At 39.7% G+C, this 26,592-nt stretch overlaps 1 protein-coding gene across 1 annotated transcript in view; it reads right to left on the bottom strand.

The window, feature by feature from the left end:
* The window catches only part of LOC131063008 (protein CURVATURE THYLAKOID 1A, chloroplastic), a 67,870-nt gene extending 41,626 nt beyond the window's left edge, over positions 1–26,244 (bottom strand). The window contains exon 1 of the mRNA XM_057996762.2: positions 25,965–26,244. Within this exon, the coding sequence (XP_057852745.2) occupies positions 25,965–26,121 (157 nt within the window). The 5' untranslated portion in view covers positions 26,122–26,244. The remainder of the gene's footprint in view (positions 1–25,964) is intronic.
* Between the last annotated feature and the right edge of the window lie 348 nt (positions 26,245–26,592).

The following is a 26,592-nucleotide window of genomic DNA, read 5'->3' as shown; positions in this document are numbered from 1 at the left end:
GCATCAAAGATCTAAGTGAACTTCAGTTTACTTCCAAGGCAAAGCGAGTTAAGAGAGAAGACACCCCCAAGGAGTTCGAACTAAGATTGGAAGGATCTCCTGAGTCATCACAAGTTCTTCAAGAACAAGTCCAAGCGGCGATCCAGTCTAGTATCCAGGCAATTTCACAAACAAAGAGCCAAGCTAGTTCATCAAGTTCAGTTTCAGGGAATACAATGGCTCATCGTGCTCCACCACCACCTCCTCCTCCTCATGTACTTAATGGTGCGACATGGCTAGTCAACAATCCATCACCGTTGGAATTTGCAGTTTATCATGATATGCCGAAGAATCCAGAACACTTTTGTTCCAAGTTCAATGTTAGTGATTTCCATCGCACGGCAGAAGATCACATCAAGATGTTCGAGGACCTTCTTCGTAACAGACAAATTGAATATGGAGATGTGGCATGTAGGCTTTTTCCCTACTCATTGGGAGAAGAGGCATACTTTTGGTTTATTCATTTGCCTACAGGGTCCATCAGGACTTGGGACGCGATGAAAGACGCATTCATTGCCAAATTTGGCATCCCAACTACACCAGCAGAGTTATATAGACAGTTTGTTGAGGTTCGAAGGAGAGAACATGAACCTATTACTTCCTTCAACGACAGATTTCACCGAGCATACACAATACTACGTCCTCCTTATCTTATTGCAGATCCAAGGGAAATTTACTATGGAGCCTTAGATCATCTCACAGCCATGTTCGTAAGGACACATCCAACTCCGAATGATCTAAATGCGGCATATACAAGAGCCATTGAAGTAAGTAAGCACATGGGACAAAACATCACTGGACCACTACTACATATGGGACCCGTCGCAGCACCTAACCAGATGCAGGCAGTTGGCACGGCTTTGGCCAACCAAACTCCAGTCATGAATCCAATTCCGCAAGCGACCTATCCAAGCGTACAGCCGGCAAATCAGTTGGTCCTTCACCCAGGAGCTCCAATTTCTCAAGCCCCACCCGCTCAACCTGTGTACCTGCAAAATGCTACGAATTCGTCAAGGACACAAGAAGAGAAAGATGAAATGAAAGAGCTAATTGAACAAGTCAAGAGGTTGTCAACTGAGGTAACTCACTTGAGGAACCAGAATAATCAACTCCAGAGCATGCAGAGGGCCAACCACGGCCAACACGCGAACAACCAGAATTTCCAAGGGAATAATAATCAAGGATTCAGAAACAATTATCAAGGAAATAACAATCAAGGTTTCCAAAGAAGACCATGGAATACAGCTCCGAACAATGGAAATGTGGTGACGCCTTTGGACAATCCACCAAATGCGCAAAGTCAAGAGAACCCCTCTTCGGGCAAAGTGTTTTTAGCCGAAGCGGCCTTGTCCAGTTGGTGCAGACTCCACAACACGAACCAACATTCCGAGTTGCAGTGTCCTGAGTTCAAGATTGCGGCCGACATTTTCCAACAAGAGATGCGTACTACCAATCCGCCTGAAAATCCTCCCACCACAGGGTACGAAATTGTTCCAACCACGCAGTATGGTCAAGCCATGATCGTTGAAACCTGCAGATATTCACAAGAAGAAATTAGTCAAGTACAAAATGGGAGATTTCCTCCAGAATCGGCCAATGGACCAATGGTGCCACCAGGATCTCAGTTTCCGCCAGCATCTGCAAATGGACCTGTAGAGGATTCAGAATACTATTTCCCACCATTGAACGACAGTGTCTTGGTAGAGGGAATCAAGGAAGTATTCCACCAAGCGTCAGGAGGTGCAAACCAAAGAGTTTATCACAGGAATCAGAGAAATCCCGAACCATTAACAACATCGATTCCTCCAAACAATTTTTCGACTCCGCCAGATCCCCAAGCCAGCAACGTCCCTGAATATCCACAAAACACTCAAGAATACAGACAAAGAAGAAATATTTCACCTCCTGCGGGAAATGAAATGAAAAGATTGGCCGCCTTGGTGTTAGATGAACTCAAGAAAGTCAAGGTAAGTTTACCACTCTATGAGTTGCTCAAAGTGTCTGAAATTAAAGAGGCAGTGATTAATAGTTTGAGTGAACCTAGTGCAACAAGGTCAAATGTTCAAGCCACTATCAATGTGACTCAAGAGGAAGCCGATTCTCAAGAACAACCCGAGCAAAATGAGTGCATGGTTCAAACTATAACCTTCCCAGCTAAAAAGGAAGATATGTTGGAAGGAAAAGTATTACTCAAAAGAGGCGAAGCAAAGAAAGCTCAGCCTACAGTCAAAGAGAACCTCACTACTAACTTGGTTCTTCCCGAAAAGGAAGTCGCAATCAAGAAAGATGTGGTTAAAAAAGGAAAATCTGCAAACCAAGCCAGTCACTCGAAAGAGGAGAGCCCAGCGAAGGAAGATCACTCGAAGATTAATCAAGTTAAACATCAAGAATCAAGTGAAGGAAATTCAGTGCCTTCTCAAGGAAAGGACGAACCGGCCCCGTTCCTGTTATCAGTCAGAATATTTGGAAAACTATTACACAATTGCCTTTATGATTCCGGAGCCTCAAGCAATGTCATGCCTTTAGCCGTTTGTCAAAGACTTGGAATAACTCCCGCACCTACCAAGAGAAAGGTCACTCAGCTTGACAAGACAGAAGTTCCAGTCATGGGAGAATTGAACAACATTCACATGCAATTGGCCGCAGATCCAAGAGTCCAGAATTTTATAGATATATCAGTAGTGGATATTCCAGATTCATATGGAATGCTCCTGAGTCGAGATTGGTCCCGAAAATTGAATGGATATGTATCGACCGATTTCGCACACATGTGGCTACCATGGAGAGGAGTCCCGAACCAGATTAAAATTGATAGCACCCCAAGGTTGAGATTGATGATAACTGAATATGGAGAGGACAACGAAGTTCTATTTTTAGAATCCGACCTAGGAACATATAAACCAAAAGTAGAGGAGATCTTAATGATACAAGACATACAAGATGAAGATACCCAACAAGAGGTCATGGAGTCAACTGAGATCGTCATTGAAAGCGATCAAGGATCCGACCAAGAGGACGAAGGGATGTTTGAAAACTTCAGAAGGTTTGTGCAAAGAAACATCCAGCAAAGTGTGCAACTTGGCAATCTAGCATCTGTTCGAGAGTTGCTCCTTCCGAATTGGTGTAGAATTCACAATGCCGTCCACTCAGAATTATCTTGCGCTTTATGCCAGACCGCATTGGAGCAAGTGAACAAAAGAATCCCGCAGACACTAATTGTAGAGGAAATTCAAGATTCAGAGAATGAAAGCTCTACAGACACCGAAAGTTCTGTAGAAGATGAAGTTTCGTCCGATACAACAGATGAAAGTCATGAAAGTCCAGAAACGGACAATCAAGAAAATCAAATATGGACACTAAGGTTCGACGGATCTAAGTCCAAACAAGGATCCGGAGCTGGATATGAATTAATTAGTCCAAAAGGAGAAACATACCTTGCCGCTCACAGATTGCAGTTCCCTTGCACCAACAACGTAGCAGAATATGAATCTTTGGTCCATGGATTACTGTTGGCCATCCAAAAGGGGGCAAAGATACTGCAAGTATACGGAGACTCAGAAATCGCAATAAGGCAAATCAGGAAGCAATATGTCTGTCATGACAAAAGGCTAACCAAGTATAGGAATCGAGTCTGGGATCTAATTGAAAGTTTCGAAGCTTTCAATATCAATTCAATTTATAGACATCAGAATCAAGTGGCCAATTCACTTGCACAGGCCGCGAGCTCATTGATTCCATTAGCAATGGAAGGATTAAAGAAGTTTACAATCGAGTTAATATCAGTTCCTTCAGTCCCAGATAACATTACCAATTTCCAAGTTTTCGAAGACGACAAGCACATTCTAGACTTCCTAACCAGCACGGACGTTTTCTTAACACAGATCATAGATGAAGATGAAGTGGGTGAAGCTGAGTTCGATGCCGAAGGAGTCCTGAACTTAAAGACAAACACTATTCCAAAAGGAATGGTTGAATTAGAAAGGATTTTTGATCCTGACAAGTTGAAAGAAAAGAAGAATCACAGCGTAGAAGGCAATATGTGCGACGCGATCAATCTAGGTGATGAGACACAAGTTAAGAATGTTTTCATTGGAAAGTCCTGCACAGCGACTGAAAAGAATGGAATCCTAAAGAACATGAGGGACTTCCCAGATGTCATTGCATGGAGCTATGAAGATCTCAAGACCTACGACACTGCGATTATCACTCACACAATCCCGTTGAAGCCAGGAAGCAAGCCGTTCAGGCAAAGACAAAGACCCGTCAATCCTTTGTTAGAACCGCTGATATACCAAGAAGTGAAGAAGTTACTCACAGCTAAAATCATCTTCCCAGTAAGACACTCGACGTGGGTCGCCAACCTGGTACCTGTTAGAAAGAAAAATGGAGAGATCAGATTGTGTGTGGATTTCAGAAATCTTAATAGAGCGTCAGAGAAAGATAACTATCCGCTCCCATCATTAGATGAAGTACTGCAGATCGTCAATGGATCGCAGATGATGTCCTTCCTAGACGGATATTCAGGATACAATCAAGTCCTAGTCGAACCTGAAGATCGAATAAAGACTGCCTTCACCACCAAATGGGGAACATTTGCCTATAAGAGGATGCCTTTTGGACTCATAAACGCCGGGGCCACTTTCCAGAGAGCTATGGATATCGCTTTCAGAGATTTAATTGGAAAAAGCATTATTATATATATGGATGATATCACAGTTTTTTCTAGGCAGAGAGAAGATCATGTGGACGATTTGAGAAGAGTCTTCCAAAGATGTAGAAGATACGGTGTCTCCCTTAATCCGAAGAAATGCATATTTGGAGTCACAGAAGGAAAGCTTTTAGGACATGTCATCTCAGAGAAAGGAATATCTATTGATCCTGAAAGGGTGAGGGCCATATCTACTATCAATTTGCCAGCAAGCAAGAAAGAGCTCAAATCATTTTTCGGCAAAATCAACTTCGTCCGAAAATTCATTACCGGATTTGCCGAGATTGTCAGACCATTGAATGAAATGTTAAAGAAAGATGCAAAGGTTGAGTGGACTCCACAAGCCAGAAGGGCATTTGAAGAAATAAAGACCACAATCATGGAGGCACCAGTTTTGATTAGCCCTGATTATCTCAAACCATTTTATTTATATTCCTTCGCTTCCGAATACACTTGTGCCGCCATCCTCACCCAAAGAAGTGAAGAGAGGGATGAAAACCCGATTGCTTTCATGAGCACCCCATTGAAAGATGCAGAATTGAGATATCCAAACATTGAAAAGCAAGCATACGCATTAGTAAAGGCAGTAAAGAAGTTCAGACATTACCTCCTGAGAGCCAAGATTTATGCAATAGTGCCTGATGCGGCAGTCAAGACTCTTCTCATGCAAAATGAATTAGGTGAAAGAAGAGGAAAGTGGGTCGCCATTATCCAAGAATTTGACATTGAGATTCAGCCCATGAAACTTGTCCGAGGACAAGCTTTGGCGCAGACATTGGCAATAGATGGGCCAGGATTAGTCCAACAAATTTACGAATTAGAGGATGTCACGCCTGATGAATGGTACAAAGACATTGTGACATATTTGCTTAATCACAGATGTCCTGCTCATATGACACCTACACAAAAGAGAGCATTAAGATTAAAGTGTCAACATTACATGCTTCAAGGATCTGTTTTATACCGCAAGAACTATGAAGGAGTGTACCTGAGATGTGTTGGCAAAGACGAAGCAAAGCAGATAATTGAACATTTCCATTCCAAGTTTGGAACCGGACATGGAGCCAACCTCGCCACAGCTCACCAGATCCTAAGAGCAGGATATTACTGGCCTACGCTTTTTAAAGATACATTCAATCACATTAAGACGTGCCACACATGTCAAGTCGCAGCTATTAGAGAGAGAAATCCTGCCATGCCGCTGAATCCCGTGATTGAAGCCAGACCATTTGCTAAATGGGGAATGGACTTTATTGGTGTTATTAACCCCGCATCCTCAGCACAACATAAGTACATCATTACAGCTACAGATTATTGTACCAGATGGTCAGAGGCACGGGCACTTAAGGTTTGTTCTACTGAAGTTGTAATCAAGTTTCTAGAGGAGAACATAATCACAAGGTTTGGATGCCCTTATGCGTTGGTTTGCGACAATGGATCGGCATTCACATCATTGAGATTCTCAAATTGGGCTTTTGAGTACGGGATAACCCTCAAATTTTCATCAAATTATTATCCTCAGGGTAATGGATTAGCAGAATCCACCAACAAAAATTTGCTCAGTGTTATCAAGAAATTATTAGAGAGAAGTCCAAGAGAATGGCACACCCAGTTGAGATTTGCTTTGTGGGCAGACAGAATCAGAACAAAGAACGCATTAGGCATTTCGCCTTATTTTCTAGTCTATGGCCAAGACCCAGTCTTCCCCATGCAACTCAGGATTCCAACCTTGAGATTCATTCAAGAGTACATGGAAGATACTGATGCAGTGCAGGCCAGGTTGACACAGTTGATGAATTTAGAAGAGAAACGAGATCAAGCACTGGAGACCTTTGCTAAACACCAAGGAGTGGTGAAGAGATGGTTTGATCGAGAAGCAAGAGTCAAGGCGTTCCGGATTTCAGATCTCGTCCTGTATTGGGACAAAGCACATGAGAAAAGAGGAGAACATGATAAGTTTGATAAGCTTTGGAAAGGCCCTTATCAAATTTCAGAGATATTGGGAGAAAATGCATTTAGGTTGCAGACTTTAACTGGAGAGGACATCCCGTTGCCTGTCAACGGGAGATATCTCAAACATTATTTCCAATCCTAAAATGCCAAGGCCTTCCCTTGTACATAGTCAGTTTAGTTTGCTTTCGTTGTTTTTTTTGGTTTTGTTTTGTTTCCGTTTTGTTGTAGTTTAGGTGTTTTTGTTTTAGGTTAGTTGTTTTGTCCTGAGGGGTATCCATTTGACAATGGGTGATTTTGTTATGTAACACTCTGACTTCCTGCCGGGTTGTTGGATGCATTTGGAAAATCATGAAGTCTTTTGGAATTACTGAGGGGGTTTCTTTTAATGAAGCTTTGAGTCAGGACATATTTGCATTGAAGTAGATTAGCTTATTGAACTCACGTATTTTTGTCCTCCAGTTATTATATTTCACACACTTATAATCTCCGAGTCATTATGGTTTACAGGCGAAGCTGTGATCAGTGAAAAATCTAAAGTCTAGCTTCAGCGCCACCGCAATCCTCAAACCCTAGTGAGTTTCGTTACTCACAAGCCAAAGAATTGACAGAACTGAAAAGCAGTATCAAAAGAAAAGTTGAAAAAATGAGAAAATCAAAAGAAAAGAAATGAGCTAAAAGGAAATATCAAATTGGCTAAAGGGAATTTTCGAATAACTCCATCGGGGCTATAGACGCCTGACTGGCAATGGAGCAATGTTCGTGAGCTTGCGGCGATAACCTCGTCGGGACTATGGACGTCTGACTGGCAGCGAGGCTCTATCCAGGATGCTTTTGGAGTTTAGACGAACTATGTAGCTTATCACAGGGGAACCTGGAGATCATGATTGTCTTGTTGAGGGGAATTAACGCATTTGCACACACATGGGTAACTGTGGACTTGATACTTTGTCTCAATATGATGCTCTCTTCTTGTAAGTGTTTCTTAACTCCTGGTTTTGTTGAGGGGGGTTTTCTGAGTCTTCTTTTAGAAAGATTGATTCCCAAATGTTTTGCAACATTTCTCAGTGGTGTCGCCAGATGTTGTGACCATTTCACACATCGCCCCATCGCAAATGGGGACCCCCTCTTTTTTGCTTGTTTTTCGCTTGTTTTCGCTTTCGTTTTTAGGGTTTTGTTAGTCCGTTAGTTGTCTGGATTTAGGGCTAAGCCTTAGGGTTTTAAATTTTGCCTTTTTAAGCCAAAATCCAGTCATTTTTGAGAGCTTTTGAGCTTTCTTTTCTAGAATGCAAATTTTGAATGCAATGATTTCGCCAAAATGGTCTAATTTTTTCAATTGGAATGTTCTTGCAGAGCTTAAACTTGTCTAAGTGTTGACCGTCAATGTGAATTTTTGTCTGATTGAATATTTTGACCAAATTTTGACTTTTTTGAAGTTTGATCCTGGGCATTGGAATTGATTTGTTTTCGCCTCGTGAAGTGTTAAAATGTGAAAAATCTTGTTATTTTGGCCTGTAGGAGCAAAATCGCTCCTGTCCCTCAGTGAAGGACGGGAGCTCATTTTCAGATATCTCATCATTCTTGCAGAGTCCGGACAAATTTTACGTTTGAAGTGATAGAGAACGACAAGATCTTTCATTTGAATATAAATTGAAGATTTTCATGAGCGCAGAAATGCCTCCAGGAGGAAAATCGCTCCTGTCCCTCAGTGAAGGACCGGAGCTACAATTCAAATTTTGCCTTGTCCTTGCAAGATTTCGAAAACTTAATGATTTGAGGACGTCCAAAGGAAGATGCTTTGCCAAATGAATATAATTTGAGATGCAAAAACGAAGGAGAATGACCTATATTGACCAAATCGCTCCTGTCCCTCTCCAAGGGACCAGGGCGAGGTACCTTGTAGCTCTCGTCCCTCTCCCAGGGACCAGAGCGATTTCCTTCATTTTGCAAAATCCAGACAAGGGTCGAGGCAAGTTTACGTTCAAAAACAAGGGAAAACATGAGATGAACGCATTGAATATAAATTGAAGATTTTTGGGACGTCCATAACAGTGTTAAATGCCTAGTTCGCTCCTGTCCCTCAGGAAGGGACCAGAGCGATTTTTGATATAATTGCTTTTCTTGCAAAGTTACAGATGATGTCGAGGCATGGACGAATGGAGTGAAGAGGGACGAATCCGTTGAATATAAACTTGGAACCTGGCAAAGTGAGGTAGTGGCCACAAGGGAAGGATCGCTCCTGTCCCTCTCCAAGGGACCAGGGCGATACATTGATGATAATACTCCCTACGCAAGTTCAAGGTCGTTCCTCCGAAGTTCGAGGTCGACACAAGTCAAAACAAGGTGGCGAGGGACATTTCAAGGCGTCTTCATCATGCGCAAACACTCAAAGGACGTTAAAATGAAGAAATTGACACCCTATAACATAGATCGCTCCTGTCCCTTAGGAAGGGACCAAGGCGATGTTAGATGCATTGGCCATTTCATGCAAAATTTACGTAAGGACAAGACATTGCAATATTTTAGAGGGTCCATGGTATGGTAAAAGGATGATAAACAAGAGTTTTGAACGTGAAATGATCATTATTTTGAGCATGGAGACTATATCGCTCCTGTCCCTCTCCAAGGGACCAGGGCGATTTGCTTTGGATTCCTTGTTTTGCTTCAAGATCAAGCTAAGTCAAGACGTCTTAAGATAGCATATGGTCCAAGGCATCGTTTGAAGATAATTCGCAAAAGTGTTGAACGTCCAAACATTGCCAAATAATGTAAAAGCCTCACATCGCTCCTGTCCTTTGGACAAGGACCAGGGCGATATCATCAAAAGCACGCACGTTCCTTCAAAGATCAAAGCGAAGCAAGGTTAGGTAAGGTGAAGGACGACGTTTGAAGGGCATTACAATGAAGATCGAAGTGCAAAGTTGACAAGGTCAAGGAAAGGACATGGATCGCTCCTGTCCCTCTCCAAGGGACAAGGGCGATGATCCCTTTAATACACTCAAAACTTCATGCGAGCAAATGGAATAAGCGCAAAAGACACGAACAAAGGATGCTATTCGCCCACAATAAAAAAATCGAAGTTAAAAGATGCAAGATGGACATGAAAACAAGAAGATCGCTCCTGTCCTTTGGACAAGGACCAGGGCGATATGCACTTAAAGGACACCCATATGCGCACACAAGGCGATCAAATTCGAAGGACCATCAAGGTGATCGATTTTTAACGTGGAGATGAAGGAGTTGGACGTAAGAAATGCAAAAGTCAAGACAAAATGGTGAATCGCTCCTGTCCCTCTCCAAGGGACCAGAGCGATGAGGTACGTCCCTTTGTTTTCCAATTTTGGCGCCAAATAAACAAATTTAAATTTCCTTAAATGCTAAATCGATTAAAAAATTGAAAATCCATTTTTATTTAGCATTTAATATGGCGTTATCTTTTATTAATTATTTTGCCTTTATTAAAAATCGAAATTCTCATTTAAAAAACGCAAGGCATTAATAATTAATTATTTAATTAATATAAAAATCGATTTGAAGCGCCCAATTAGGCAAGTCGGCCTTGTTATTTTATTGCAAATCATTTAAAAAATGGTTTTATTTGTCAAGTCGGCCTAGGGGGTGAAAGGGTATGAGCGCTATTTATAAGGGGAGTGAAATGTTCATTTTCACATAATCATTTTTACCTTTCTTCATGCGAATCAAGAAGAGGCGAATATAGTGCGAAGTGTGTTCAAAGGTGGTGCGATTTCAAACCAAAGGTGGCGCTAGTATCATCTTGTGTGGAGTGCGAATTGCGTTGAAGGCCAAAGGTGGTGCGAATTTCATTCATCCAAGGGTGGCGCGTAGTTATCAAAAGGTGGTGCGAATTTGAAGACCACACCAAGGGCGAACTTGGAGATCCATCTAAGACCACACCAAAGGCGAATTTGGAGATCATTTAAGACCACGTCTAAGGCAATACTTGAAGATCACGTTCTCTCCAGAGGTGGCGAAGTATATTTTGAGGGAATCATATTGAAGATTATCTTATACCTCAAATTTTGCCTAGGCGAATTTTGTTTTTGCATTCTAGAGTTAGCTCTCTATCAAGGTATGGCGATTTAATTGTTATTGCTTTATTCATTCATCGTCATATTTCAATTTTTGAATTTTGAAATTTTGAATCTCTTAGCTCAATCGTTTTTTTAGGAAATGATAACTCTAGAGACTTATCATGAGGTTTCCTAAAACCTATCTCTCTTATTTACGTTATTTATTGCAAAATCTATCTCTTATAATGAAATGTTGTGTAGGTATGGCGACCCCAAAGGCGGGAGCATCCACCAGTCGCTCGGCTCTCATGAAAGAAGATCAGAGGACCGAAGAAGTGGAGACCAAGATCGTGTCCAAGTGGAGCAACATTGGAGATACAAACTTGGGAAACTTTAGCACGAAGAAGTTCCGAGAGGTCCCTTACATCGGCAAGCCATCACCTGTCGCCCGGAGAATAATAGAGAGTGGCATCGTTAAGGCGGCCGGTTTTCCTCCAGCCATTCAGTGTCACGAGTTGATGATCGAGTGTGCCCGTCATTACAATCCACAGTCCAGGACAATTGTGTCCAATGAGGGAAACACTTTGGCGTACCTTTCAGAGGAGGCCATAAGTGAAGCCTTCCATCTTCCAGAGCACAGGGACATGATATACAAGAGCATTGAAGGAGCCAGATCAGTGTACGATGATGATCCAGATGCTTGCCTAAGCATAATCAACAAGAACTGGCTACTCAAGAGTCGTCCCCGTCTGAGCAAAGTACCGAACACACCACACCGGATTGATTTCCAAGAGGAGTACAGAGATTTGATTACCATGCTCAACAGAGTTACAGGAGCACCTCATGCCTTCTATTTTGAGAAATGGATGTTTTATTTCATCCAGGTGATTGTTCAAGGAAAGGGTACAATACATTGGGCTAGGATAATTAGCCATTGCTTAGACGTACAATTGAGAAGACTCAGGGCTACTAAGTCCTTCCACATGAGTTCATACGTCATCTATGCCTTAATCAGGAGCGTTGAGTACGCAGGACTACCTCATAGAGGAGTGATTGGAAGAGGACCCGACGAGGTCAGAGTTTGTGAATCCTATACCTACTTGCATCATCCACCAGGGAAGAACTACAAGTTAATCAATGATACTTTCACGATGAACATCACCAGGACGTTGCAAGGAGGGATTCACAACAGATTATCTCAGGATGCCCAGGAATTAATCAAGAGGTACGGTGCTTGGTTCATTCAGTTTCCCAAGTTCACTTACATTAGAGTGTATGGATGTCCTTTACCTCCATACATGTTGCCGAGGTACCCGACAGATAGAATTGTGTTACTTGAAGTAACAAGGCAGTTGGCAGCATATGTGAAGGCATTCAGACACAGACATCAGAATGGAGTTCAGGTACCTATTATTTTGGGTAATTCAGTTGAGGTATGTCCCAATGTCTCAGCCATGGATGACGCAGAGAGGGAGTTAGCCTTGTATCCTTTTTCATCTTTTGCTTGGAGGAATAGTTTTGATCCTCATGGACATTTAGAGGAGACAGTCGGTAGAAGATTTAGACATGAGTACCAAATTGAAGATTTTATGATGAATCTCCTAGATGATCTTGAAGTGAAACGCAAGATACATTCTAGATTGCCTTTGGATTTCATCAGGAAATGTAAGATTTACAGAGTGGCCGACCAAGCTCAGGACAACGGCAGGCACATCCAATCTTCATATGATAGAGAGAGCAAAGCAATAAGTTTGAATTGGAATGAGCCCGAGGCCGTGGATTTAGATGATTTGATGGCACCAGTCTTGTCTTGTACTCGCAGATGGGTAGACATTCAACATCAGAAGTTGAGAGAACAAGGCATAGCCATGTCTTTTACTTTGGAAGAAAAGCCAGCCGAAGGTGGAGCCAGTGTTAGTGAAGGCAATCCTAATCCTAGGAATTCAGGTGAAGGTAACCTTCGATGTGCCAGTGAGGGCAATCTCCATCCGAGAGGTTCAAAGAGAAAGGAAAGATCAGAAAAGAAAGAGCCTTCCAAGAAAAAGCAAGGTGCTAACAAAGACCAAACACCAGGTACTTCTTCCAGGCCAGAAGATAGAACAGTTCGAGTGGAAGAATCCATGGAATCGATGGTACAGAATGATAGACAGGAGGAAGAACAGGCACAGCATGTTTCATCCGATGGATCTCTCCAAGACTATGATTTAGATAATGATAATGAAGTAACATCTCCTCCCAGACAAGAAGAAGTAGTACACAAAGAAATTCAAGTTCAAGAGACAAGATCAAATATCCCAGATTGGTTGAAGGAAAGATTGACTAAGGTGATCGTAATTGAGGACGAGGACAGTGCAATCGATCTAGAGAGCCTTGTTGGACGCTCACATATGACAACAGAGAAGAAGAAGGCTACAAAGATGTCCAAGATGATTCGAGATGAGACTGGATCTAGAAAACTGCAGATAGCTACACCGGCAGCAGACAAATATGAGGGTGAGATCCTAGCAGAAGACTATCATATACAGACTATTGAGTTAGGACCATCCACAGCAGAGCAGACTTTAGATGATGCCACCGACACATTTGAGGCATTAAAGGATAAGTTTAGAGAAGAAGTAGAAAAGAATAGAAAGCTTGAGAGAGAGGTCGGTGCATGGAGGACATATTTCAGTCACATCAATGAACCTTTGGGACGTCAGGATCCAGTTAGATCACCATTGCAGGCATTGCCCCTTCAATCAATCAATGAAGCAGAAAGATTCAGGAATATGGTTCAGCGTACATGTAATTGGATGGATAGATCTCACACGGTGGCCATTGAGTTTATTACAAGGATGTCGAAGATCACCCATCAGGCTATCCAAGTTCTTGAGATAATCCACAGATTGATGGCAACAGTAGCTGCATTTGCCCATACCAAAGACGTTGTCATCCCTGTCTTGAAAGTTATAAGACATACATCTAGAAGAATTTTAGCACAAGAGAGGATCTTAGAAGGTGATTCTCACAGTTTGTTTCAGTGGTCGACCTTACTCCATATAAAGAGTGTTCTCTTTGAGGACATCAGTGTTAGATGTGGTCAAGTTGAGGAGGTGATCAATCCGATCCAGGACAGAGTATTTGAGGTACTTCGTACCATTCTTGGCAGAAGGATCGAGGTCGAGACAGATGTGGATTTACAAGAGTTTGAGGATAGAATCACGATCATCTTTCGCAAGGACGCAGATGTTACAGATGAGCAGTATGATCAAATGTATGCCACCATGCTCCTGATTGATAGAACAAAGGAACTTGAACCTACTTGGGACACAGCTCTTCTAGATGCATTTGATCAGGTTATCCACTTAGAAGAGAGTATCAAGAATCTTCCCGAGATTCCAATCACAGAAATCGAAGGAATTGTGACAAAATTCATTGCATATGCTAAGAAAGAAAATTGGAAAGGGAATAAGATTCTAGATGAAAGGTTGTTGCAGATGACATGACATCTTATTTCTCATTGGTTGATACCTCCTAGATTTTTGTGCCAAATTTAATATTTGGCTATGTATTTAATGTTGTTCAGTAAAAAGGAGGTCATTTGTAACAAACCCTAATTAGGGTTTAGGTGTCATGATCTTGTCCGTTGATTTACTTTCAATCTGGACCTTTCATTGTAATTGGGGATGCTATTTATACCTCCATTTTCATTTCATTTGTAATAGTCAGTTAATAGAGAAATAGAGAATAGAGTTGAGAAATTAGAGTTGTAAGCAATTTTTATTTTTGTAGCAAGATTGAGTCTTGAAGAGAGAAGTTCAAGCAATTGTTGTATATGATGACTTGGAAATCAATAAAATATTGAAGTTATGGTGTTTTGTTGCAAGTTTCTTGAGTTATCTTCATGGTTGTTGGATGTACTTGAATCACGCTCAATCAAAGTAGTTTGTTAATTAGAAAGACTAAGTGTGAGATTTGATATTTGGTAGGACTCGCAATCCAAACCACTAGCTTCTTGCTGATTGTAGGAACGCCTTGTGTGGTCGACTGGAAAACACCTTGAGTCCTTAACCTTCAAGCATTTTCGTATCTAGGACATGTACCTTCGTAGTAGTGTCCTTGGTCTTTGATGCATTGAACATCATTATTACCTTAGAAGATCGCACTAATTTCAGTTGAGTTGTTGTCTTATGGCGAAATTGAAATTGGTTGAGTCTTGCCAAATCTCATCCATGCTAAGTCGTTCATAGGGTTAGGCTAGATTAGACCTCTTAAGCCCTATCTTTTTCCATTTTTTTTTTTTTTTTTTTTTTTGAAAGTTCCTTTTAGATTAGTGAAACCTTCGAACTATTGAATCCGTAAGAAGCCTTGAAGGAAACAGCAAATCACATCATACCACTAAAAGCTTGTCCACACGTGGAGACCCCACTAAAAGAACCTTGGAGTCCACCTAACTGATCCTTTTTGCAGATCTTCAGCAGTTAGAGACTATTTTCTCAAGAGAGGATAAGATGCCTGTCGGTATTTTATTCTGTGTATGATTGTGTACAAAATACACGTCAACAGGTAGGTACATTGAAGTTTGTGCCACCTTCCATGAGTTAGGTACATTGAATCTGGACATGCTGAGGTGGACCACACTAACTGGAGAAATGATGACAAGGATGCCACCTCGTCTGACACTTGTAACTTGGTAGATATTCGATTTGATGTTGTTGAGAAGCTAGCTTTAATTAATTCATCTGGAACTATCTGCTTCTTCAACGAACCCTTCGCTCTGACTTCTTTTGTCTCTGATTTGCAGGATGATGATGTACCTCGCCTTGGAATAGTGGACTGGAAGAGGTCGCCCTTGTTGATTTTTGATCGAATAAAGCCATCCTTGTCGATGCTAGACTGGATGAGGTCGCCCATATCCTTGCTTGATCTAGCTTGATTTTCCAACTCCGGGATCTCCATTTGATGCCTACACAAAATATTAAATTTAGTTTTTTGAGCATCAAACCTTAAAGCATGAAATTTAAGACCTTTCAAAGGTAAAACTTAAGCTATTAATTTGAAAAAAGTCATGATAAATCAAGAATTACACATTTTCAAATTAATAATGAATGGAATTTGGATCTTCAAGACTTAGACTTTACAAAATTGCAATGGGATCACAATAAGTCTTGAATGAGATCTTCAAAAAAGGAATTCTTCATACCTCCTCTTTGATTGCTTAACTACAAAACCTTGGCAAAAGATGAAAGAAAACCGGATTATGATGGACAAGCTTAGATTATAGTCCTCCCTTGGATGAATTATGCCTCCTCTAGCCTTCAAAAGAGCTTCACCTTCCACTAGCTTCTCCAAAATCTGGAAATTCGCCTCCAATCTAGCAAGAAATTCAGCTCTCCAATAGCCTTCAATATGAATTTCGCCCTCCTTAGTCTCCACACTTAGTAGAAATTTGCTCCACTCCAGCTAGATTTCACACCTTCAATTAGCTCTCCAAATTCGCACTTGAAAGGATGATTAAATGATTTGAATTGTGAAAAAACACCTCCAATATATAGAGCGCTCACCTTCCACTTACCCATGAGGCCAACCTAGCAAATAAAAGGTGAAATAATAAATAAAACCTCAAAAGGAGTAGGCCGACTTGTCAAATAAAGGCAAAATAATGCCTTGTGCGCTCCACATTTAATTTTAATTTAATAAAAATTAATTTTAAATGCCTCCAAGGGAATTTTTATTAATTTCAAGGCTTAAAAATTAATTTATTAAATTAAAAATGCCTTAATTTAATGCGAATTTGATTCAATATCTCCAAAGGCCTCAAAGTTAAAATATCAACGCTCAAATGATGTGAAAATGAAGGACATCACCAATTTCGCCCTGGACCCTTGGTGAGGGACAGGAGCGACTTTTCACTTTTGCTCTCAATCCTTCATCCTTTTATTTGTCGATTCTCGTTGTGGGGTAAGTAATGATCTCTTTCACTTGTTCCATGCATGCTCAATTTGCTTTCGCAAGGCAAAATAGGTGTTCTAAAGCTTTTCGCCCTGGTCCTTCAGTGAAGGACAGGAGCGCCTTTTGCATTTTAGCCTAGGATTATCAAGTTTTGAAGTCAAATCTTTGTTCACCATGCCTTAGAAGACTTTTTCATCCTTGCACAATCTTGCCTTAGCATAACCTTGGAGGGAAGCTATTGGTTTTGTAAAAAAAAATCGCCCTGGTCCTTCAGTGAGGGACAGGAGCGCTCTTGAGTTCTTTGCATAAATTCTTGATCACTTCAATCTTCAAATTACTCCGAAGCGTAGAACATCATTCCCCATTCCCTTTTGAGTCTTGGAAACAAAAAAGTTATCTTGAAATGCAAGGTAAATGGGCACACTTAGAAATTTCGCCCTGGACCCTTGGAGAGGGACAAGAGCGATTTGCAAATTGTCATCAAAATTTGTAATCATAGCATCTTAATTCCACCTCAAGGCATTTCAAACATCATTTCAAACTTGCGCCTTGGCTTAGATTTGTCTAAACTTGGCGAGAAGTGCTGGATATTAGGTTTTTCGCCCTGGTCCTTCAGTGAGGGACAGGAGCGATTTTGTAATTTCAAGCTTATCCGTCCTTTGCTAGCCTTCCAAATTATCTTCAACGGGTGAAACACACCTTCTTCCATTCATTTCAATCACAAAACTTGTTTTGTCCTTGCAAGAAAATTGCATTTTTAGAATCTAGCTCCGGACCTTCAGTGAGGGACAGGAGCGAAATTCGCTCTGGACCTCCTGAGAGGGTCAGGAGCGAAATTTGACCTTTTGAACTCTCCGACAGGATAATTTTATGGAATATAACATTTAAGTATAAGTCACTTATACTTTAAGTTATATTCCATATATACTTTCAGGATGTTTGAGAGTGGTTTCAGACCTCTAGGAGTTATATTGCAAAATCTAGTTTTTTGAGGTTTTTCAGTTTTCAGACTTAGTCAAATTTCAGGATCAGGACATTCCAGACTTAGCCAATTTTCAGGATCAGGACTTTCAGACTTAGCCAAAATTTCAGGATCAGGACTTTCAGACTTAGCCAAATTTCAGGATCAGGATATTCCAGACTTAGCCAAATTTCAGGATCAGGACTTTCCAGACTTCATCACTTATGAACTTGACCTAACTCAAGCAGAACCTGCTATCCAGGTGATCCCCTAGGCGACCCTCAAAATGCAAAGGCTAACAGACAAAACCCTAAAAGACCTAAAAAAACAAACCCTAGAAAGCAAAAAGCAGGGGTCCCCATTTGCAATGGGGCGATGTGTGAAAACGTCACAACAGGTCGTCGTCAGAATTTTTTGGGTGCCTCGATTTTCGAGCCAGTGGATCCAGATTCCGATAGCAGATTCCTTTTGGGTTTTTCGCAAGGATTTCTGGGTTGTCTTCAGATTTTTCTGGGTCAGCCAGAAATTTTTTCTTGAAATTTGTGCGAGCCGTACTTCATTTTTTTAAGTCTGTACGTGCATCTGCCTCTATTTCTGCAGTGGGATTCAAAAATTTTGAATTTTGTGCTAGTGCCTCTTCTCAGTTTTTCGTTTTTCGTGCATTGGGAAACGTGCAAGATGGCGTAATTGACCAACTTGATGTTGGAAGGCAGTCAGGTTTTGTGCACTTCGCAACTTCTTAGTACCTCGTTTTTTGTGCCTCGAAAAGCATGAAGATGGCTTATGGGCATCGATGTTTGTTTCGGTTTTTAATTTTTTTTTACCTACTTGATATTGGAAGGCAATCAGGTTTTGTGCACTTAGCAAGTTCTTAGTACCTCGTTTTTTGTGCCTCGAAAAGCGTGAAGATGGCTTATGGGCATTGATGTTTGTTTCAGTTTTTAATTATTTTTTACCTAAAAAAATTCTGATGGGTTTTAATATTTTTTCCCATGAAAAAATCTATGGGTTTTAATAATTTTGTCCTAAAAAATTATCTGTGGGTTTTTAAATATTTTTTGTCCCTGTAAAAAAAAATCATGGGAGGATTTATGATTTTTTCCTCAAAAATTGTACTTTGCTGCAGTCTGTTTTTAGTCGCACCTGGAGTTGTTGTGCAAACATCTGCATTAGTCTCTTGTTTGCAGTCTATTTTCGGGCATCTTGCTCATCTGCAATAGTTTGGAGGGTTTGCCGATTTTTTCCTCAAAATCGTGACAATTGTTCTTGGTGTGTCTCTGGTTACAGGGAGGGACAGTTCTCCAACATCAGGTTGGACGGTTGGTGTTGTTTTGGGTATCTCCAAAAGTGTTGCAGTTTCTGGGAGGGTTGGTGGCAGACTCATCTCAAGTGGCAAAGTTAGTGGCAGACTCTTGTCTTCTGTTGCAGCGTGTTCTGAGAAGAAGGGGGCAACCTTCTCTTTTATTTCTCTTGGTAATTAGAATGATGACCATTAAGGGAGGGTATTAGAATAATATCTTTCTCTTTGTGTTATTAATGGTCATTTAAATTGTTTCTAATTTCACCTCTAGTTAACGATTGTTTCTTTTAGAAACATCGTCTTTGTAACTCTATTTAAAGGAGCTTTGTCTCCTTGATTAATTGAACAACATCGATTCTTTGAAATCAATATGCATCTGTATTAAATACAGCTTTCACCTCTTTAGCTAGTGCCTCATTGAATCCCGTCTTCAAGATCTGATCCTGTATAGCAGATAGCTAATTATGTGCTTTTTGGATTAGTCAAATATATTTCCAAACACTTTCCTATTCCACTCATGGATCCTTTAACAAATATTTTGTGATAATAGTTTTTGCAAATTTGTAAATTGTGGCTTAGGAAAAATGGAGCTGAGGTCCACCAGTGTTCTACAAGGGTTGTGAAAGATGGACAAGAAAGCTACATCCTTTCATACTGAAGGTTGGTTTGGTTGTTTGTTCTTCTGATTTTATAGACAGAAAATTGAGCCAAAGATTGGAAGGAGTGGTAAGAACATTGGCTCTTGCTTCCTAAACAGGCATATCCATTTTTTAGAGTCTAGAGAGTAGTATTTAATCTAGACTTTCTGCTACGCAGCTATTTCCTTTATTCTATTGGTCCAAAAGTAAAGTTCACCAGTGCATTCCATATCTATTAAGGCGGCTGCTGTGAGGAATCTTCCATGAGAGCTTCAGCAGTTCTAACATTGAAGCCTTTGCCTTCTTTATTTTCCTCAAGAGATTTGCTTGTACTGAAGTCCCCCGTGAAGATATAATGTTCATTTTGAAGGATTACGGTTCAATCTTTGAGGCTCTCTTTATGTGTATCCTCAATTTTCCTTTGGGTGGTATAATATACATTGGCTATAATGTATTTGTCTCCAAATTTGTTTGAAAAGAAAGAAACAGTAGTACCCCAGATGGTGTACATACCTTTTCAGATTCCAATAAATAGCAACCTTGGTGTTGGCACAATAGTGGATTTTTCCCATAATCCTGACCACTTCAACTTGACTAGCTGTTAATTCTGCCTATGACCTAATTCCTATGAGCTAAAAGAAAATCATTAAAGCTTTGCATAAAGAAGAATTCTACCTAGGATCTATTGTCTGTGAGTTAATCACAAATTCCATATTCAACATGATGGAGCATATTACAAAGAGTAACATACAAATATATAAACCTCTTGGATTTACGAATCAAGGAGATGGCATCTCCAAGAGTTATGCATTTCACTCTCAATCAAGAGGTGAGTTAACTCATTCTAACTAAAATAAAATGACCTTATCTAAATAAAGGTGGCACCTAACTATCATCAATCAAGGATTGATGAGGCAGTGGTGGTACATGGGTGCCTCAAGTCAAAGTGAACACATGTCATTATTAGATATCTAGGTAAGGAAAATTGAATATTCCTACTATTCTAAGAAAATTTAATAAATAGGTGCACTATACACTTAGGATAAACACTATCCTATGTGAAGTGAATTACAATGACAAACCTCTTAAATTGATGAGGTAGTGGTGGCACTTGGGTACTTCAAGTGAAGGTGAACACTGATTATTAGCTACTCTGGTGAGGGGAGTTATATATTCCAATTATCCTAAGTAAACTTAATAGCTGAGTGCAATACTACACTTAGAATGAACACTATCCTACAAATAGAATTGGGTCCCAACAATGAGGCTATGTTAAGTACCCATGTACAATAATAACCCCCCCAAAGGAGGAGAGAAATGTGAAGAGAGAGAGATTTAATAGTCCCCCCAAATGTGATGGCTCTTGCAACGGTGAAGAAAGAATGACACTACAAGTCCTTAGGAAGAAGTAGGTCTAAAGGTGTATGAAGAAGGTCCTCTCAATCCATGAAGGCAAATGGTGGAAGAAAAAACAAGATGTACTTCTTTGGAATCCACGCAATGGTCTCCATGTTGGTGATGTGTGGTGCCAAGATCATATAAACTATAAAGTGCCCTAGACCTAAATAAAAAGGATGATTGCTCAAGACTAGGTGGAAAGTGATGTACAAAATGTGCCAAAGAAGTAGTGTATGGATGTGGAATATTGTTGTATGCCATGTGACTAAAATGCTCATATCATGAGATGTCTTGCTTCAAAGAATCTTTGGAAGGCCTTGGTGAAGCATTGCTAAAGTCTATAGAAGCAATAAGTGAAGGTGGAGTCTCAATGTATGTCATGTGATTGCATTGAAAATCCTAGAAGATGTCCTACTACAAATATTGCTGGAAGCTCCTAGTGAAATGACTCATAACTCTATAGTTTCAACAAGAGGTGGTGGTGGAATCATGATGCATGTCATGTTACTACATTGCTCATTCCATAGCATATCTATATCAATGTTTAAGCATGAAAAGGTGATGAAGCTACTCAAGGTTTTGGAATTTCAATGCATGTTGAACAACTACACTGCACATTCCATGAACTATTCACATTGGTGGTATGAGTATGAACGAATGTAGATGGAGCATTAGAAGGATCAATTGTTATTTTAGTTTCATCCACATGTGCAAGGTTTTGTAATGGAACATCATGGCCTGTTCGAGGTTCAAGATCTCCATATAGCTTCCTAATTATGGTCATGGCAGTGATAATCAATGTGCTCTATGTGATGTAGGATGTCTTCAGAAACTCTAAGACCTATTAGTCCATAGACCATGTCATTGTAGTCTAACCAAACATGTTTTTGTCCATGGTCAACTGGCTTAGGAACAAGTCCATGGAGAAATGGTAGTAGATCCTACTTGAGGTAGTGATTTTTCATCACTTCCTTCCAGGATGAATAGTTCCCTTTCTAAGGCAACAATGGAAAAGTGAAATGAAGTGCCCAAAAACATGTTGGGAACCCCCCAAAATGGAACTTTATCATATATGATAGATACAATACACACATAAAAACTCCCCCAAAATGTACAATAATGGGGAACTTTATCAATAGTGCATGTACAATGCAAGACAATATTTTTAAGAGCACTGCTTTTTGAAAATATTTTATTTATCCTCTCAATTTAGAGGAATGCAAAATGCTCAGAGTGATTTATATTATCATCTAATTTGCTATAGCATTTGCAGTTTTATAGCTGTGCATGGAGTGCTCAGGTGCAAGTGATATATTGCAGATTTCCATTGATTAAATGTGGCTGTCATAAATTTGTTGGGGATCTTAAGAAATATGAATAGTAGTTCAGTCCCTCAAACAGATTCATGATCCAGAAGTAATATCTTACCTCCAGAGGTAGCTACTGGTACACTTGGTGAACTCCTTATAGATTCACTTGGATTTAGTGTAGACTTGATGATGGAATTTTATGTTTGTCAATATTTCCTATTGATACTAATAGTGATCGAATTGAATTGAAAAATCTGTACAATGCATTTTAGCAAATACAAAGTTAACAAGGTCTTAGTTTCTTTTCCTTTTAGAGCTATGATCAACAAGCAGAAGCTAAGCAAATGGAAATTTTGCAGCTATGGATAATTCAAATTTAGTTGCAATCGTTTGACTCAATGCAGGATCTCACTGGCCTCAGTGTTGCAAAGCCCATAGCATAGGTAGGATATACTGAATAGGGAACACTCCCATTAGAAGGTGGATATGGATTCAGGGTCAAACTAAAATGCATGCATAATGGACTCAGACCTTCTACAAACTACACAGGTTGGAGCTGCAAAGCATTTAGGCCCAGGCCTCTGCTCTATGGAGAGGTCAGGTAGAGCTTAGCACAGGTGAGGTAATTCTTCTTTGATTCAGCAATCGTGCTCCATACATAAGAGAGAAAGCTAGAATGAATTTCCAAATTTAAGCTTCCAACACTCATTTAGTTTCTCTTTGATGGCCAACGTATGACAGAACCACTGATAGGCATTCCTAGGAGTATACCTCAAAAAATGTTTGTCACCGTTCAACCACCAGTCATATAGTACCAACAAACTAGCGGCCTAGCATTGATCTTAATAATAGAAAACTTAGGTATAAGCTTCTATACTCTTTTCAATATAACACTTGGTCGTTTCAAAACCCCTCTTCCAGTTTTTAGAGTGCTTCTTCTTACCACTAAATACTATATCTCAAGAAGACAAAAGCCTAGTAAAGTTAGATAATAAATTGGTTCTTAAAGCAGTATGGACATCATCCAGTCTCGAAGATTAGTATTTTCAAGATTTTAATTATGATATGTTCTAGTCCCCAGGTGATATATCTTTTGAACATATCAAAAATGAGGATGCGCTGACTTGTTTCATGAGATATAATAATATCTCTTTAGAGCCTTGATATCATCGATAAGAAAACTTGGACTGATATATGATATTATGAACCATTAATAAAAACTTGGAATGAACAGGTTGAGAATTTTCTGGTAAAAATGCATAATTATTAGCAAAACTGCCTCCAACCAGAAGATGGGTGCATCTTTACTCCTAAATTTATTAAACATTATGGGTTGAAGTTTTCCTTTAGTCAATTTCATGTATGCTGTAACCAGATTTGCATAAGTCTAACCATCATATTAGCAGATACATGTACAGTATGCAGTAACTAACCAGAACAAGAGGAGAACTTCATCTTTCAATACCCAGTACACCAAGAGACCAAAAGTAATTATTATTTCCTGCATATGGAATCACAAGGTTCATTATTGTCTCTCATCCACTATGAAGATTAGTAACATCCATCTCATTTCATTAGAAAGATTACTCAACACGATAAGACCTCCTTAGAAGATGTTTTGTGGGTGGGACTCAGTTGCAGTAAATCACCTCATCCTTTAAATCAGTATTAGACATTTAGTAAAACAGGGTCATAAACAAAGCCTTAATTCATTCTAACAGTCTCACTTTGTCAGGCGCTAGACCATACCAGCTCAACACCATAGTACAGATTATCTATTACCGAGTTCTTTGGCCTTATATGCTAGGAGAGGAATTGGGAGCTTTTGTTCTCGCTCAGCTCTCATTCTAGATTTTTCCTTCTGTGCATGATTTTTGCTTGATTTCTTACATAATTGAGGTCCATTTTTAGACTATTGGCTCTTATTAGAATTGAATATCTTTCTAATGATGATTTGTAGTGTACATTAAAATATAAATTATGCACATGGGCTCATGGTGTATGGTATGTCTATTGGCCTATAACCCAGCTCAACACCATAGTACAGATTAACTATTTCCCAGTTCTTTGACCGTATATGCTAGGAGAAGAATTGGGAGCTTTTGTTCTTGCTCAGTTCTTGTTCTAAAATTCCCTTTCTGTGCATGAATTGTGATTGCTTTCTTACTTATATATTCTTGAGGTCCATTTTTAGGCTTTTGGCTCCGAATGGAATTGAATATCTTTCTAGTGTAAATTAAATATAAATTATGCACATGGGTGAATGGTGCAATGGTATGTCTCTTGGCCTATCACCCAGCTCAACACCATAGTACAGATTATCTATTACCCAGTTCTTTGACCTAATGCTAGGAGAGAACTTGGGAGCTTTTTTTTCACTCAGCTTTTGTTCTTAAGTTCTATTTCTGTGCATGATTTATGCTTGCTTTATTTTTTATATATTCTTGAAGTCCATTTTTTGACTATTGGCTCTAATTAGAATTGAGTATCTTTCTAATTATGATTTGCAGTGTACATAAAAATATAAAATATATAGATGGGCACATGGTGCAATGGTATGTCTATTGGCCTACTACCCAGCTCAATACCACTGTACAGATTTCTACTATCCAACTCTTTGACCTTATAGACTAGGAGAAGAATTGGAAGCTTTAGTTCTCACTCAGCTTTTGTTCTAAAGTTCTCGTTCTGCGCATGCTTTGTGCTTGCTTTCTTATATACTCTTGAGATCCATCTTAGACCAGTGGCTCTAGTTGTATCTTTTATGGTTTCTCGTGTACATTAAAATATAAATTACACAAATTAGCACATGGTGTGATGGTATGTCGATTGGCTGTTTGGCGATAGGTACTATGTGCAAGTTCTGTTGTGCATATTGTTTCACTTAAACAGTGTTTCATGATGGACAATGCATTTCAAAATACGGGGATGAGGCCCTCTTTTGTGGACTCGCTGGGGCTGGTTAAAACCAGAATTCATGAATCAAAATTATTTTTAAAAAGATCAGCAACTGATAGTTTAAGTCCCAAAGTTGTTTTTCGATAATGAAAAAGGAATGAACTCACAGTTTGGTATTCAAAGGAACATTGCCTGAAAATGTGAAAGCTTCCTGTTAAAAATAAAAATATGCAAAGAAGAAAACTGAAACTACAGATATGGCCTGTAATGAAAAGTATTCCTTAATAGCAATCTGAGAAAATGAATCGAACGCACCGAGGTGTGATGGTAATGGGGATATTTGTAAAAGCATGCCTTGTGGCCAGTTATTCATCAGGCAATCAGAAGCTCATTCCAGATAGCCCGTGTTTAATTGGATATATCCAAACATGACCCAGGATTACAAATCTTAAGAATGTGGCCCATAATTTTTAATCTTACCCAACCTGTAACAGACAAAAAGATAATGTTTGCCAATCCAAAGTTATCTGAGCCATTAAGAATACAAGTGTCTGTGTGAGAGACACGGAGAGAGAAAAGGATTGTACATACAAAACTGTTCGAAAACAGTATTAAATATAACAGCACATAATTTTATGTAAAGATTCAGGAACAAATTAACTGCAAAAAATAATAAATTAAGAGAGATTCATAACAGAAGATTGTAATTAAGAGAGAAAAACCCAGCCAAGCAATTTGTTCTGGGTCTTGGGAAAGAGAGAATGCAAGTGAAAGGAATGTATTTGAATTTGAAGACTGACCAGTTTTTAGAGCAGGTAGGATGTGAGCGTGAGTGGCAGCGGGATTGGAGCCTACATTTCTTCCAACCTTGCTTACAAACAATCCCAGGCGAGCTTGAGGCTGAATTTGGACACCACCCAATGTGGGAATGGCCCTCCCCGCCATTGCCATTGCCATTGCTCTCCGTTTACTTCTCTTTTGCTCTGCTCACCTCTGTAGTGATATGGAAATGTAAAACTAATCACAATAAAATTTGAGTGTAGAATTATCCGTTCAAAGGGCAACCCCAGCCACAGGCCTTCGAGTGGGAATTATCCGGCAATATGGACGAGGTCTCTTCACTTTGACACGTGGACTCAAATTGGCCTCTGATTGGCTATCTCCTCTATCTCCAAATCCAAATTTTATATAGAGGATCATTTGTGCCTTTCAACTTAGTAATTAACATTTTTATTGCAGTACCAAAATATAAATAAATAAATTTACATGGATATTGGAAGAAATCAAAATAATTTGATAGCTAGTTTCTTAGATTTTTCCATACCATATAAATAAATAAATTTACATGGATATTGGAAGAAATCAAAATAATTTGATAGCTAGTTTCTTAGTTTTTTTCATATCTTTTGTAGTTGGTTATAAGAAAGA

The sequence above is a fragment of the Cryptomeria japonica genome, chromosome 2 (genome assembly GCF_030272615.1).
Source record: "Cryptomeria japonica chromosome 2, Sugi_1.0, whole genome shotgun sequence".
Taxonomy (NCBI): domain Eukaryota; kingdom Viridiplantae; phylum Streptophyta; class Pinopsida; order Cupressales; family Cupressaceae; genus Cryptomeria; species Cryptomeria japonica.
The sequence above is the reverse complement of the archived record's forward strand: the minus strand, read 5'-3'. Positions and strand labels throughout refer to the sequence as shown.